The sequence below is a fragment of the Gracilinanus agilis genome, chromosome 2 (assembly GCF_016433145.1).
Source record: "Gracilinanus agilis isolate LMUSP501 chromosome 2, AgileGrace, whole genome shotgun sequence".
NCBI lineage: Eukaryota > Metazoa > Chordata > Mammalia > Didelphimorphia > Didelphidae > Gracilinanus > Gracilinanus agilis.
Window position 1 is genome coordinate 600,848,238 of NC_058131.1, and position 16,973 is coordinate 600,865,210.

The 16,973-nt window shown below is 39.1% G+C and overlaps 1 protein-coding gene across 1 annotated transcript in view; it reads left to right on the forward strand.

Annotated features, from left to right (window-relative positions):
- WDR93 (WD repeat domain 93) overlaps nt 1-16,973 on the forward strand; it is a 71,168-nt gene that overhangs the window by 35,124 nt on the left and 19,071 nt on the right. The window contains exons 10-12 of the mRNA XM_044662492.1: nt 4,301-4,371; nt 11,850-11,960; nt 15,927-16,058. Of these exons, the coding sequence (XP_044518427.1) occupies nt 4,301-4,371; nt 11,850-11,960; nt 15,927-16,058 (314 nt within the window). The remainder of the gene's footprint in view (nt 1-4,300; nt 4,372-11,849; nt 11,961-15,926; nt 16,059-16,973) is intronic.

Genomic DNA, 16,973 nt, shown 5'->3' on the forward strand with positions numbered 1-16,973 from the left:
TATATAGTCAATTTTGATGGGTAGTTGATCCGTGGTTGCAGGCCCAGCTCTCTTGCCTTTCTGAATATCATATTCCAAGCTTTTCGGTCTTTTAGCGTGGAGGCTGCCAGATCCTGTGTGATCCTGATTGGTGCTCCTTGATATTTGAATTGTTTCTTTCTGGCTTCTTGTAAGATTTTTTCTTTTGCTTGGAAACTCTTGAATTTGGCAATTATATTTCTGTGTGTTTTCTTATCTGGATCGAATGTCGAGGGTGATCTATGGATCCTTTCAATGTCTATATTGCCCTCTTGTTGTAGGACTTCAGGGCAATTTTGCTGAATTATTTCTGTTAGTATGGAGTCCAGGTTTCTATTAATTTCTGGTTTTTCTGGAAGACCAATTATTCTCAAATTGTCTCTTCTAGACCGGTTTTTTTGGTCTGTCACTTTCTCATTGAGATATTTCATGTTTTCTTCTATTTTTTCAGTCTTTTGACTTTGTTTTATTTGTTCTTGTTGTCTTGAGAGATCATTAGCTTCTAATTGCTCAATTCTAGCCTTTAGGGATTGGTTTTCGGCTATAATCTTTCGGTTTTCAGCTATGAACTTCTGGTTTTCGGCCATAATCTTCTGGTATTCCTTTTCAATCTGGTCATTTCTGGTGTTCAATTTGCTTATCAGTTCATTTGGTTTCTGAGCCTCACTTTCCATTTGCAAGATTCTACCTTTTAAAGAGTTATTTTCTTGCCAGATCTCTTCCATTTTCCTCAAAATCTCAGTTTTGAACTCTTCCATAGCTTGTGAGGAGTTTTCCTTATTTGAGGAGGGTCCGGATGCTTGTTTGTTCTCCTCCTCTGTTTGCTCGGTTGTCTGGATTTTCTCTGTGTAAAAGTTGTCGAGTGTTAAAGACTTCTTTTTCTTGTTGTTAATCTTTCTCTTCTGAACTTCCTGAGACTGGGTAGCCAGCGTTAGCCCAGCAGCTTCTCAGGTTTATCCTCGAGCTCAAGGTCTGTCCGCGGTCTTTTGGCTCCTGAGGTCTGAGTTCTGGTTTTTTCCAAGGTCAAGCCCCCTGGTGGACCCCCTTGCTTGATCCTCTGCTGGAGGTTTCTTTACAAGTCTCAGGGCGCTGCTTCCACAGTCGTATACCCGTCTGCACTGGTTCCCCACTCAGGGTTTCAGAGCTTTAGCTCGTGACTGTGTCTGCCTCCACCCACGCCTCCGCCTGTGTCTGCGCTCTGAGCCCGCGCTCTGCACCCTGCGTCCGTGCCCTGTGTCCTGCTCCCGTGCTCAGATTTTGTGTGCGTTTGTTAGCTTTTTGGGGTCCTAAATCTTGCTGCTCTCAGGAACGGGCCCCGGAGCTGCCAATGACTCGATGGGTGCCCCAAACTTGCTCTATTTCTTTTGACCTGGCTTCAGCGCTGCAGGTGGTGTGGGGGGGGGGGGGAGAGGAGGGGTGGTTGCTCAGCCCGCAATTTAGTGAGAGCTGTTTCACCCCTTTATAGCATGGAAATGCCTCGATTCCACGTACCTTCCACTCTGTGCCCTGTTGTGGGGTTCCTCCGTTCGTCTGGACTTGTTTTTATGTCCCCTTGAGGAGTTTTGTGTGTTTCGGTCAGGAGAGGTTAAGAGCTGCTTCTTACTCTGCCGCCATCTTAACCTGGAACCTCGAAATTAATTTTTTTTAATTTTAATAGCAATTAATAGGAAAGATAAATGCACCTGTGGCCATCACCGCCCCACTGGATCGCTGCAGCACCCGGGAATCACTGGGCTAGATAATGGGGGTTAAGAGACTTGCCCAGGGTCACACAGCTAAGAAGTGTCTAAAGTCATATTTGAACCTAAAACCTCCCAACTCTAGGTCTGGCTCTCAATCCACTGAGCCACCCAGCTATCCTCTGTGTTGTCTTAATTTTCTGATTTCCTTTAATTCTAAGCTAAAATGCTACCCTCTGGAAGAAGGCTTTCTTGATCTCTCATAATGCTAGTGCTTTAACTCTGTTGATTATCTCCAGTTTGTCCTGTATATGGCTTGTTTATACATATTTATTTTCATGTTGTCTCCCCCATTAGAGTGTAGGCTCCTTGAGGGCAAGAATGGCCTTTTGCATTTCTTTGTGCCTATCTAGCATGATATCTGGACCATATTAAGCATTTAAATGTTCATTGACTACTTGACTAACTCTATGTTTCTGTAACTATTTGATGGAACTGATGATTTTGGCTAAAGAAGGGGCCCAAGTTTTCCTGAGACTTTATTCATTAACCATCATCTCATTAAGTAAAGATTTCAAAGTACTTTCTTTTTTTTTTTTTTATCAAAGTACTTTCTGATGCCATCTAGCAATTAAACACTGCTAAATTAATATTAAAAAATAAAGTCATTGGTCCAAACCAAAACAAACAAACTGTGGGAAGGGAATTCCCCTCCCCATTATGTTGCTTTGTTTGATGTCATCAACCAGGGACCTGAAGATCCTTTACCATTGAGATGTACAAGTATAGACAAACCCTCAGAGAAAGGAAGTTGAAACCAACAAGATGGGAAACTGATCCTATAGGCACTGCCCCCTTTGGGTGGTGCCAGGCAAATTAAGGAACTATGATTGGTTCCTGAGATGTGATGTAGGAGAGCTAGTGGGTTGAGAAAATTGCTTATAAAGTGAGATCAAGGCACTACTCGCTCTCTCTTGCACTCTTTTGACTGGAGCTTGGAACCTGAAGGAACCTTGTCAGTGGTGAGCTTCAATCCATCAAAAGGCAAATAGGATATTAAGCTAAGCAACTCTTTACCTCTTTCCTACATTTCCCTCATTTTGTTATCACTACTTTGATGTAATAAAGCTACTAAAGCTACTAGCATCCTCATAATTTAATTTTAACTATTACAAAACAAAAGTATTTCCATGTTATAGTTGAAGAAATTCAGCAAGTGTCTTGGTTAAAGTCATTTGGCATATCTTTAGCAGAAAATTCTTTTAGTGCTCAAACAGCTAGTCACTTTTATTTTCATATGTGAAATTGAATCCTTCAATGCATCTTGAATTTGAATTTTCTCCATGGTATTTTCAAGATGCAAATCCACAGGGCTGAGCCTTAATTAAGATTGCAATTCCTGAGCTAGAATAAGAATGAGTTTGGATTGATCCAAAGGAGAAAAAAAAGATATTTTTTAAAACCAATTCCTTAGGTAATGTAGGTATTCTTTCTGAGGTTGAAGAGACGTCTTCTGCAAAAGGGAACACTTTTTGATGTCATTTCTAACCTTCAGTATTGGTGACTGGCAGTTGAAATTTACATGTATACATACAAATTAACTCAAAAATTCCCTCATCAGTCCCATGGTATACAGTCTTATTTGCTCAGCCCTCACATCCCTAGTGTAAGAGTTAAAATGAGTGGTTTGACTAAAATATGAGAGAATGTGGTCAATGACTCTTTATTTAGCAGCTTTATTTATAAAATAGAAGAAAAGAGTAAAGTAGAGAAATGTGAAAGAAGGTAGAGTAAACAGTCTAGCTAATCACCCTAAAAGTTCATCTGGTGCGTGGCTTAACTCAGGCTGGGCTAATTAGCTCTCCACCAGAGGGCCCTCAGCCATAGGGCCATTTAGCCAGAGGACCCGGTGGTGAATAACCACACAGCCTCCTCCAGAAATTAATCTCTCCAGAAGCCAGGAAAAGCTTTTCACTTACTCACTTTGTAGTCCAAAGGGAAAAATGATAGAGGTCCCAGGTCCACACTGAGGAAGGTCTTCCATCAGCCTCCAGAGCAGGGGTCGGCAATGTATGGCTCTTTCTGCAGGAGCCATAAAGTCAATTTTTTGCTGTTACAGGAGCGCACACTGTTACAGGAGTGCGCACTGTGAGCACTGTATGACTCTCACGAAATTACATTTTAAAAAATGTGGCGTTTATGGCTCTCACGGCCAAAAAGGTTGCTGACCCCTGCTCCAGAGCTTCGAAAGACTGCCTCAAAGGAAGTTGCAGCCTTTTAAAGACCCTTCTTTTCATTACTCCCTGTGCCTTCCTCTACTTTACAATTTCAATCTATAACTTTGCTTAGGACTGCCCAGGGAGCAGGCAGGCAGGCATTTCTGGGTTGCAAACCTCCGCCACTTAGGAGTTAAGTAAGGTGTATATGCTTCTGGTGATTAAATTTAAAAATAGGCAAGGGGAGAGTTAATCCCATCTTCACACTAGATCCATCCCTGAAGTCTCTCCCATCCATCATCTATCCCTATACCCAAACACCAAGATATTCTATCCTTTCCAGAATCACTCTCATTGCTCACTCTCTATTGTCTGTTTCTCTCCTAGTACTACAGGGTTCCACTTTCTTCTCCCCGGACATATCATGATGTTGCCAAGTGAAACCAAAGGTCCCTCAGGTAAATTAAAAGTGAATGATTATTTTGTAGAAGTAGCCACATTGAAGAGTCACTCAAGCAAGTCACTGAAAAAATATTTTTATGTTGTATTTGCAGCACCACCATCCTGACTAAATATTGCAAGTACCTTCTGTATTAGGGAACTATATTAGGGTGGTTTGGGGGATGGGATGAGATGGATAAAATTGGACCAGTAACAAGATGTTACACTGTGAGTTGAAGGCCAACAGTTAACTCTGACCAGGCCAGAGCCTGGTCTGAGACCGCCAAACAGACCACTCAGTGACTGGGGAAGTAATTTAACTTAATAGAGAAAGGTTAAAAAGGAAATAGGAGGGGGCAGCTGGGTAGCTCAGTGGATTGAGAGTCAGGCCTAGAGACAGGAGGTCCTAGGTTCAAATCCGGCCTCAGCCACTTCCCAGCTGTGTGACCCTGGGCAAGTCACTTGACCCCCATTGCCCACCCTTACCACTCTTCCACCTATGAGACAATACACCGAAGTACAAGGGTTTAAAAAAAAAAAAAAAGGAAATAGGATAAGCCTGATTCTAATTTCCACTACCTAAAGTACCCAGGATCTAAATGTCTCCTCGAGGAGAGTCTTCAAAGAGTTGTTGGACTACTCTAACCCCTCTCCTCTCTCACCTAAAAAAATCCCAGGCCCTGCTCTAGCTAACCTGCACTAAACCCCCTTAATTAGTGTTAGAGGTAATGATCTGTGGCAAGCTTGGCAGGGCCCAGGGAAAGGTCCTAGATTTAAAAAGGACCTAGACCTAGGCTTACAACTAGTGCAGACAGATGGTTCAGGATTTATAGGGTTCTTCTCCAAGGAAATAGAGTAGCAAGATAACAACAGGACAGCAGGCAGGATAGGATAGGATCAGCAACTAAGGATAATCAGCCATTTTCCTCGGGTACCTCCAGAGAGAGACCATTAGCCTCCCCAGTCCCAGTCTAACCCTTCCTTCAACATTCCAGAATCTTTCCCTCTGCATCTGTTCCCTGCAAACCATCCTCTCTTGCTATAACCCTCTCTTCCTTATAACACTTCCTATCTTGAAAAGGAAAGAAGAAGGTAAAATGGGAATGAGAGTCAAAGGCTTCTCACTGATGGCATTGGGGAATTCAAAGTTTCTTTAGCTTGATGGCTTCAGATCAAAGAATCTATTACACATTATAGTGGGGGGGGGGGAATGTCTTGAGTTATGAGATGATGATGTGTCTCTGAAGCAAGAGATTGTGGGTTTAGATTCTACCTGAATGCTTTCTTTGAAGAGATCATATTCTCAGAAGAATAAGAAAAGAGAAATTGTAGGACCTAGTGAGAGGAAAGAGCATTGGATTTGGGATGACCAGGCATGTTTAAGTACTCTTACATTTTTTAGCTATGTGTGACCTTGAACAAATAATTTCCAACTCTCTAAGTCTTAATTTCCTTATATTCCTTAATTTCCTAATATTATCCCCATTTGCAAAATGGGGATAATACTATTTGTATTACTTACCTGATAGGTTTTGGGAGGACAGCCCTTTGTAAATTATAAGAAGTTTTTTCATTATTGTTATTATAGGTTGACTTCCATCAGCTGCCTCTCAAACTAGACTGTGGTTCATACTGTAAAGGTGTGGATTTCACTCCAGAAAATGGTCAAACATTTAATAAAGATTTTTCCTTAAGGGCTTATTTTTGGTAAGAGTAGATGTGTGGAAAAAAGAGGGGATAGGAGAGGAGAACTTTGTTTTCATTGCTTTTACTGGTGGCTTAGAGGCTGTGTATCAATTATTTCATACTGTCAAGACTGTACCACAATTTCTGCCATTAATGCTATAAGAGATCACATCTGCTACTTAAGTTCTGTCAACATTGGTTTCAGATATTTGGGATCTTCCAAGCCTTCCTTTTAAAAAAAAATGTATTCATTCATTGTTGTTATATTTTTAGTTCCAATTTGTCTCTCTCCCTCTTGACCTTATGTTAGAGAAGGCCAACATTAGGTTAGATATGTATGTGGAAGCATATCATACATACTTCCATACATATTTTTTTCTCTGGAGGTGGTTAACATTTTTCTTCCCAAGTCCTTCCATAGTTGATTTGAATGATCATATTACTCAGAATAACTTAGTCATTCATAGTTACTCTTTGAATAATATTGCTGTTACATATACAGTAATCTTTTGGTTTTGTTTCACTCTGCATTATTTCATACAAGTCTTACCATGTTTTTCTAAAACCAACTTGCTTGATATTTCTTATAGCACAGTAGTATTCCATAACAATCATATATCACAGCTTTTTCAGTTACCCAATTGATGGGCATCCCCTCAATTTCCAATTCTTTGCTACAACAAAGAGATATATGTTATATATTTTTGTTATATGTTATAATATATAATAAATATGTTATAAACATATAAAATATAAGTATTTTAGAACTTTAAATTCTTTTCTTTTTCCTTTTATCACCTTGGAAATCAGACCTAATAGTGATATTGCTGAGTCAGAGAGTATACATAGTTTTGTAATTCTTGAAGCATAATTCCAAATTATTGCTCTCTAAAATGGTTGAATTAGTTCACAATTCCACCAACAGTGTATTAGTGTCCCAGTTTTATCACATGTCATTTTCCCCTTCTATCATTTTGGCCAATTTGGTAGGTTTGAGATGATATCTCAGAGTTGTTTTAATTTTCATTTCTCTAGTTGTTAATGATTCAGGACATTTTTTATATGGCTACAAATAGTTTTGATTTCCTCTTCTGAAAAATGCCTATTTGTTTCCTTTGACTATTTACCAATTTGGGAATGGCTCATTCTCATAAATTTGACTCGATTCTCTATATATTTTGAGATAATGCCTTTACCCAGAAACTGGTTATAAAAACTTTCCCTCAGTTTTTTGCTTTCCTTCTAATCTTTGCTACATTCATTTTATTTATACAAAACCTTTTTTAATTCAATAGAAACAAATATCTATTTTACATCCCATAATACCCTCTTCTTTATTCATACATTCTTATTCATAAGTATGATAGGTAATATGCTCCTTTCTCCTCTAATTTACTTATGACATCTCCCTTTATGTTTAGGTCACATATCCATTTTGACTATATTATGGTAAACAATATAATATATTAATCTATATCTAGTTTCTGCCAGACTGTTTTCCAATTTTCCCAGCAATTTTTACCAAATAGTGAGTTCTTATCCCAAAAGCTTAGATCTCTGCATTTATCAAACACGAGGTTACTATAGTCATTTACAACTATATATTGTATGCGTATTCTGTTCCACTAATCCACCATTCTGTTTCTTTTTTTAATATTTTATTTTCCAATTACACATAATAACAAAACACATATGTTTTTCAAAATTATAAGATCCAAATTATTTCTCTCTCCCTTCCCCTCCCCCCTCAGAGATAGTAAGCAATTTGATCTGGATTATACATGTATTATCATGCAAAATATGCCTATACTTTTATATTAGTCATTGTTGAAAGAGAATACTCATGTAAAATCAAAACCCCAAAATAAAACTGTAAATAAACTAATGTGAAAGATAGTATGCTTTGATCTGAATCTGACTCTAACAGTTCTTTCTCTGGTGGTGGATAGTATTCATTATCATAAGTCCTTCAGAATTGTTCCAGATCATTGCATTGTTGAGTTCTTATCACCAAAGCTTGTATCTTTGGATTTATCTAACACTAGGTTGATAAGGACCTATACCCTGGTGTATTGTATATCTAATGTATTCTATTGCTCCACCATTCTATTCTTAACCAATACCAGACTGTTTTGATAATTACTGCTTTATAATACAGTTTAAGATCTGGTATTGCTAGACCTCCTTTCTTTACATTTTTTTTTATTAATTCCTTTGATAGTCTCTGCCTTGTGTTCTTCCAAATGATTTTTGTTATTTTTTCTAGCTTAATAAAATAATTTTGGTAGTTTAATTGGAATGGCCCTGAATAAGTAGACACTGAATTAGTTTATATAGAATTGTTATTTTTATTCTGTTGGCTCAACCTACTCATGAACAATTAGTATTTTTCCAATCATTTCAGTCTGACTTTATTTGTATAAAACTCTGCCAGCATTAGTTTCAGATACTTGGGATCTTCCAAGCTTTCCTTTTCAGGATTATCCTCTTATCAGTTCTTGCTGTTGCTGATCAGTACTGCATAAGCACTTAAGGAGGCAGATCTGTCCTGCTCTGATTATGGCAATTTTAGGATGTAATACCCTATAGACAGAATAATGAGATAACTGAAGGAAGAGGGCACATGCCAGCTTTGTTATTAATTGGTTTTATTAGTGTTAGTTGGTTTAGTTACGTGAGGCCAATCCTGGATGACAGCAGGACAAAATAAAATAGATCCCTGCATCAATCCCAGATCAGATCATGTGTTATATAGAAAAAGAACAAAGAAAACATAGTGCCAGGGATGGCCCAGGGTCAGGTACAAGTTCTCCTATGGGCTAATTGGAGCTTTTTTTAAACTATTTACATTTACTCAAGGTAGTTTACATTCTCTCTCTTTTTTTTTTTAAACCCTTACCTTCCATGTTGGAGTCAATACTGTATATTGGCTCCAAGGCAGAAGAATGGTAAGGACTAAGCACTGCGGGTTAAGTGACTTGCCCAGGGTCACACAGCTAGGAAGTGTCTGAGGCCAGATTTGAACCTAGATTTGAACCTAGATTTGAACTCCTATCTCTAGGCCTGGCTCCCAATCAACTGAACCACCCACCTGCCCCCAAGGTAGTTTACATTCTCACAAGTCTCATTCTCAGACTCCAGCTTCCACTCATACAAAGAATTTCTCTGAGAAGCACACAGCTTATAGAGAGTAAACCTTTATTGACCAAGTTTATCCTTGCTCATTATATTCCTTGAAAGGTGGACATGATCATCCTTACTCTTTGCTCTTCAAGAATGAGCTCCCTGTTTGGGAATGAATACTCTATGTGTATTTAGGATTTGCTCCCCAGAACTCTCTTTCCCAGCTTCCCATGTGCCTTCTCACATAGGGAGGAAATATTTTTGTGTAGTTCCTCCCTCTCTCTCTCTTTTCCCTTGAACTTGGCTGAGAAATCTGGTGTTATGCCAGGCAGGAGAATCTATACACATGGTTTTGCTTTATGTTAAATAATTAGGTTTGAAATTATAAGGATTATATTTAGAAATTAAGTCTTGTTTATATTAGTTTAGAGATAAGAAGTAGAGAAGCTGGCTTGAGAAAGAATTGGAGTTTGAAACAGATCTGAGACAGAGTCAGTTTCAAATGTTGTCAGTGTGTGTGTGGGATGGGTAACAGTTTTTCTGTAGCAGTTACTCTCTCTGGGAGTGGCAGCTCTCTTGGAGTTCTGGGAAGAGGTGATATCTTTTCTCTCTCTCCTCACTGTCTGAGGTAGAAGTAAAGGAGGGAAAAACCTGAAGGGGCTAAGTGATTTTCCTTTTCCAACTTTGGAAACACTAGTGACTGTCTATTACTGTTTCATAAATTGTTTTATTGGGGGCAGCTGAGTAGCTCAGTGGATTGAAAGCCAGGCCTGGAGATGGGAGGTCCTGGGTTCAAATCTGGCCTCAGACACTTCCCAGCTGTGTGACCCTGGGCAAGTCACTTGACCCCCATTGCCTACCCTTACCACTCTTCTGCCTTGGAGCCAATACACAGTATTGACTTCAAGATGGAAGGTAAGAGTTTAAAAAATAAACAAATAAACAAACAGATAGATAGATAGATAGATAGATAGATAGATAGATAGATAGATTGTTTTATCTCTGAGAAGTCCAAAGAAAGACCTGGACTTTGATTTGGACTGAGTCAACTAAGGCTCAGAATCCTAACTTGGTTCTTGCTGAGGCTCAACTAGCTAGCCTTTGTTATTTTTATAACTTGGAGACAAAGTTAAGAATTATATACTTCTCTTTTTTTTTTGGATAACATTTCTTTATTATTTATTTAATTAATTTGTCATGGTTACATGGTTCTTGTTCTCTTCCTCTCCTCCTCAATACCCCTTCCTGGAGCTGACAAGCAATTTAACTGGGTTATACATATATTATTACTCAAAACATATTTATATACTTCTTGTAAGGATAATAGTGTTAGTTTTTTGAAGAATAGGGAAAATTTGGGTTAGTCAGATCAGAAAGGATCAGTGGAAACAGGAGAAGCAGTTCCTTGTGGAACCAGGGAGTTTTATTTGGGTGGAGTTAGAATCCCTTAGAGTTAGTAGAAATCCTTTTGTATCCTTATATTCTCAATAACTAGTTTATTTTTGTATAACAAGAGTCTCCTTAGCATCCTTGCACCTGGCCCTGAAGAGTTCACTTATGAGCTTTACTTCACTTATATAAAATGAAGATACTTTTTAAGCACAGCAAGCAGAGTATCTAATCAGTTCATAGTCATAATCAATTCATTGACATATTATTTTTAAAATTTTTTCTTTTAGTTTATTTTCTTTCTACTTCAAGTAATTATTAATACATCTAATAAAATATAATACTTGGAGTTATTGGATATTAATTTAAATCTTACATCTATGACATACACTTTACTTTTTTAGGCCCAAAACACAGAATTAGCATCATTATTCTATAGTTGCTAATTAGATTTTAAGTTACCTGTAATTTCTCTATGATTCTAAAACATCTTGCTGGTTGGTTAGTATAAGAGTTGTGTACATATCTGTGCACCTGCTTTTTGATAGAATATTTCATATCTTTCCCACCCACAAAGGATTGAACTTGTACCCTGAACAGAGGAAACTACAATACTGACTTAATCTTTTATATTTTGACCTCCATATTTGTTCTTTTTATGTATTCTTGACCTCATTGTGAACTACCAGCTGTTTTAGGGGCTTCCATCTTAGGTTAACCCTTTGTCCATCCCAATAAGGAGATTGTGCTTCAGGCCAGAATTATGCCTTGGGGCTTCCATATAGAGAGAGCAGATGCCCCTCATTTTCTCTTAGGTATAAAAAGTAAAAGGGAAAGAGATTCCAGAGGATCAGATCTCATAGATAGGTATGCTGTCATAGTGGTACATAATGGGATACTATAGTTTCCAAACCTAAAAAAGTATGTAAATTCTAGAGATATCCTATAAGGTCCAAACTAATAACATACAAATGAAAATATTTTGAGAAAAATTAATCCAAAATATATATTGGCAATTACATAGTAGGAAGATCAATAGCTGCATAAAGTACTATATAAATGACTAAAAAACTAAACAGCAAGGTCATCATATTCCACCTGAGAGAGTTCACACCTGGGTATCCAAGATACTATCTGGCCTTGAGAACTCATCTTTTTATATAAAGAATAAGCAATGCTTGTTAGGATGGTCTACCTCTGGTTTTAAATAAGGATAATAATTTATATGCCATCTAGGTAAATGAGAGCCAGCTATACATCTTCATATAACTTCCTTTTCTCCATCTTCATTTCTTAGGTATGGCCTGTGCCCTGGCTGTGCACTGGCCTGGAAGACATGATTTCTTCCTGTATTCACTTACCCGACCTCCAAGAGACAAAGACAAAGAAAGAGAAAGAGAGAAAAGCGGTATGATAATTCGTTGCTGAGAGGAAACTTTCCCAAATCTTAATGAATTTCTTCTTCAGTTTCAGACTCATTAGAAGTTTAGCTTCCAATATCACCTAGAAGTATCTTAAGAACTGTGAATAGGGCCAACTATGGGTAGAGCTGGATAGATCATGTTCTGTAATGCCAGAAATTTATCCAATCTGCAATAAGACAAGTGAGGCAGAGCTTTGAGCCAATAACTATTTATTAAAGAATCTGACACCCATTATCAAATAAGATCCCAGACCTTCTTCTAGTCTGAGATGCCCCCTTATTCCAAGGTACAGCATTTGTAGTCTTTAAATACAAATAATAATCTATTAGTGCAATCCCTTTTAAACAGGTACAGCTCAAAATATACATTTTCATTGGTGGATTAAAATTAGGTAGGAGTATGGGGCAGCTGGGTAGCTCAGTGGATTGAGAGCCAGGCCTAGAGACGGGAGGGCCTAGGTTAAAATCTGGCCTCAGACACTTCCCAGCTGTGTGACCCTGGGCAAGTCATTTGACCCCCATTGCCTACCCTTACCACTTTTCTGCCTTGGAGCCAATACACAGTATTGACTCCAAGATGGAAGGTAAGGATTTAAAAAAGAAAAAAAAAAATTAGGTAGGAGTAGAGGTGACAAAATTGTCCCTCAGTTGAAACATGTAGAAAAAGATTCTCGTTGAAGAATTGAGAAAGTCATGTTCTTCCTAGGTTTATCCCATCAGGTACAGGGGCTAAGGACAGAGGGCTCCCAAAACAGTCAAAGGCTTTCCAGTGACATCCTGTGCCATGAGGTGGTGAAGACTAGGGTGGGGACCCTTTAACTATGGTCAAGTCAAGGGCATATTCAAAGAAGCTTCATAATCTAACAAGAAGAAGACATTCAGCTGCCTCTCAAGATAATTACTCATAATTGTATTGTAAAATCAGGGTTAATTGATTTTCCTTAATTCAATAAGTATATATCAAAGTCTATACATATAAGAGAATTAGTCACTATTTCTGTGAATCACATGAAACTGGATAATACTGATTGGAAATTAACATGAAGATAAAATCAATAATTTAGGATGGCTGGAGTCTACTCAAATAGGGTAGGAGTAAAATTACTTCTCACACTCTCAAAGACCTAGAGATATGCCCTGCATCATCAAGAATTAGAAACCATTTATTAAAGGCCTACAATATATGGTAGGCCCTGACAAAAAACAAAAGGAGCTTATATTTTAATAGGAGAATTCTATACATGGGGAGTAAAGGTCAGCAAAAGGAATGTTGACCTAAGGCAGCGATGGCAAACCTTTAAGATGTGGAATGCCAGGCCCCACCCCCATCCCACCCACCCCCAGACCCCATGCCTTGCCCCTCCCCTCACCAAGTGCCAGGTGCACATACCCATACCCTTAACCCACACAGGGGAGGGAAGAAGTGCTCCCATTAGGCTGCCTGGGGGAGAGAGTGGGGAAGAGAAGGGTGAAGTGAGGAATCTCCTGAGCAAGTGCAGAGAGGGATTGAGTAATAGCCCAAAGTCTCTGCTCCCCTCCAGCTCTGCTTCCTGTGAGCAGAGGGGTAGGGGATGTGAAAAAATGTCATCAAGGCAGGTGGAGAGAGGGAGGGGAGCAGCTCCATCAGAGTCCCTTTGCCTTTCTAATAACAAATTCTGGGGGTGGGGGTGGGGAAAGCAGCCACATGCCCACAGAGTGCTCTGCGTACCATCCTTGGCACCCGTGCCATAAGTTCACCATCACTGACCTAAGGAGTCACAGGGATTATAAGTAGAGCTGTAGGACAGCTGATTGTCTCACCTTTCCAGGAAAAATGGATAGTATTGACTGAATTTTTGGTCTTTTCAGAGATGAGAACAAGGAATGAGGTGGGGTATTACATTTATACATTAAGGTATATAGCAAAATGTCTAAAGAAGACCCTGGTTTCCTGGTAGATGATTGGATGGGATATAAAACCTGGTCTAGGGCAGGGTAGTTATAGTGGGTTAGGTGCATTTCACTCACTGACCATTAAGGACAGCTCATGCCTCAGGCAGAATTCCAAAGAGGAGTAGATTAACCCCCTAAGAAATTGGTAAGATTAGCCCTCTGGATTGAAGTTCGTCAGTGGCAAGTCAGATGGCAAGATGCCAGGTGGGCCCTGGTTTCCTTGTGAATGGCAGGATGAGATGCTTCTTTAAAACTAAGATCAACCAACAGGGTGGGTTCACAGAGCCCCTTTCTCTTATGACAATTCTTCCACTAATTAATGAGAAAATTCTACCCCTTCCATCTATTCAGTGTAAGAGGGAAATTTAGGTATTTTATAGATATGTATTTAAAGTGTGGCCGCCAGGAATCAACAATTCAGGTTGATTCCATAAGTCAGCATCGGGTTAGGCAGTTTATTTACAATTAGGAAGGTAAAGGTATGGGAATAAAGAGGAAGGGAGAGGCTAGTCCAGGCCTGCGGAGGCCTGGACGAGAGAGAAGGCTAAAAGGCTAAATAAATTAGGCTGCAAGCCACAAGGCCCAGCAACCAGATAGGCTAGTGCCTACTTAAGGCAGAGTTTGGAAGCGGCCAAGGAAGTCAGCCTAACTTACCCACGTGACAATACAGAGTGTAAGCTGTCTGTGGTCTCAGGAGATCCTTCAGCGCCAAGTTCAAGGCGGGAACTGCCTCCACAGGAAGTAACCAACATACTTAAAGAGATAATGTCTTTCATCACTTCCCGTGGGTCCATCTCTAATTCAACTGGACAAATAGCAGTCTCTACACTGCCCAAAGGGCAGTCCCTTGTTCTTGATTTGTTACTTATTGTCACGTGTGGGTAACTCATCTCCCCTCCCCATTAAGGGAGGTGAGAATGACATCATTCTATGCCTAGGGTAAGTAAGAGTTTAGCTATGAATGGCTAGAGCTAATTCTGTTTACACATCAGAAGGCACAAGAGGTGTGGATGCTGGGCTAATGACAGATGCTAGCTTCAGCAGACAGCTTGAGGGTCACCACACCGGGGTGAGGAAAATGGTTTCTGGCATTACAGGAGGGCCAAAAGAGACACACAATCTTCTTGCTACAATGACAAAGTTTAATGATTTGGGGTATACAATTTATAAGGAAAATGACATAAGCTAAGGGATTAGGTAAGACTTTTGCAGGGACAATGGTTAGTAATGATTTACAAGATGGAGACAATGGATTTCGATTACTTCAGTGGCTCTAAACAGAGTTTTCCATAGGATAATAATTCAGCATGTCAGTGTGTAACCATCTAACCCTTATTCTCAGGGAAATGTTTGCTTCAGTGAGTAGAATAAGCCAGGAACAGTCAAGAACTTCTCAGGTGCTTTGGGTGAGATCATATATGCCTGACTCTAGCTAGCTAATGGCTCTGATTTTATTGGGGCCTATTCTCACTCCTGGGGGCTACAGGCTAACCTTCCATGGAAATGACCAATGAAAGCAGGGTCATTTTTGAGAGATTATTATAGTGAGCTGTGAAAGATACACAAAATTTTGATAACTTTGTTCTCATCAGATCCCTACTGCCCATATCACTGGTATCTACTTTTTCATTACTACCAGTTAATACCCCTAGTTAGGGACTGCATGTTTAGAGGACCTAAACTCAACACAAATTTGAGAATGCCAAGCTTCTGGGTTTTTTGTTTTTTTTTTGACTCTTACCTTCTGTCTTAGAACCAGTACTGGTTCTAAGACAGAAGAACGGTAAGGGCTAGGCAATGGAGGTTAATGATTTGCCCAGGATTATATGTCTAGGAAGTGTCTGAGGTCAGATTTGAACTCAGCACCTCACCTCCCATCTCTAGACCTGGCTCTCAATCTACTGAGCCACCTAGCTGCCTCCAAATACTGTTTTAAAATTTTAACATAACAAGGACTGAAAAATGAGAGAAACTACTATTAAGAGAGATTTGAAGTAAATGGAGCTTCTCTTCCATTAGATTCTGATCTGAAGTCTGAGGGAGTATGGCCAACTGCATCACCAATTATTAAGTCAGCCATTAGTCCTTGCTCATCTTTTGTAATTCTGATTTGTGAAGATGGAGTAATCACAATGTGGGACAGAGCCCAAGGTGAGTTGTCTATTGCCTTCCTATTACCAAAATAAACAGATTCTTTGAGGGTCTCTTGGTGATATTTGTAATGTTGCCACATGAAAAGGGCTTAACATGTAAAGATCTTCTGAACAATCTTAAAACTCCTTAGTGCTAGGTCACTGATGGAAGTAACCTTTAGGATGACAGGATCATAGATTTAGAGGCAGAAGACATCAGTCCAGTGCTTTTGAAGAATCTCAAAATTTGAACTGAGGTCTGCTTTTTGAAACCAGCCTTCTTTCCACAATACCTATTTCTTATTACTATCATCTTGAGCCAATTAAGCTATTCCATGATTTATTTATTCAAATCTGTTCAATAAATATTTATCAAACACCTGTTATATGCAGCTTATTTGTGAGAGGCTAGAATGCCTGACTTCATGGTTGTCTTGAAAGGTAATGTTCTTACATTCCTCCTCATGAGGTTAGTGGGTAAATATGGGAAAGCAGTGTCAAGTAAGCTTTCAGTCATGATTGCTTATAGATTTCAATTAATTATTAGGAATGATTGTGACATATTAAAAGGGAGGCATCAGTGTATGAAATGGGGAAAAGACTCAATTATCATAAAATAGTGTTCTCCAATAATCTACTATCTTCAAAAAGAATTATTTCCTTCCTACTCCCAAAGCCTATCAAGATACCATCACTTGTTACTCTCCCAGTCTCTCTAATGCTTAATTACCCCATCCTTAATCCCTATTTTATTTCTTTCATCTTCATCCTCTTTAACTTTAACTCTGCCTTCCCCGTAGCCAATTTTTCCTCTGCTTGCCCCCTGAAATTTTGTCCTCTGAAATTTCTGTTCTGAAATTAACAGATTTCCTCCATTTTGCGTCTATTCCTCTCCTGCTCTTTCCAACTTCTAGTACTCTTAGATATCCCCAAA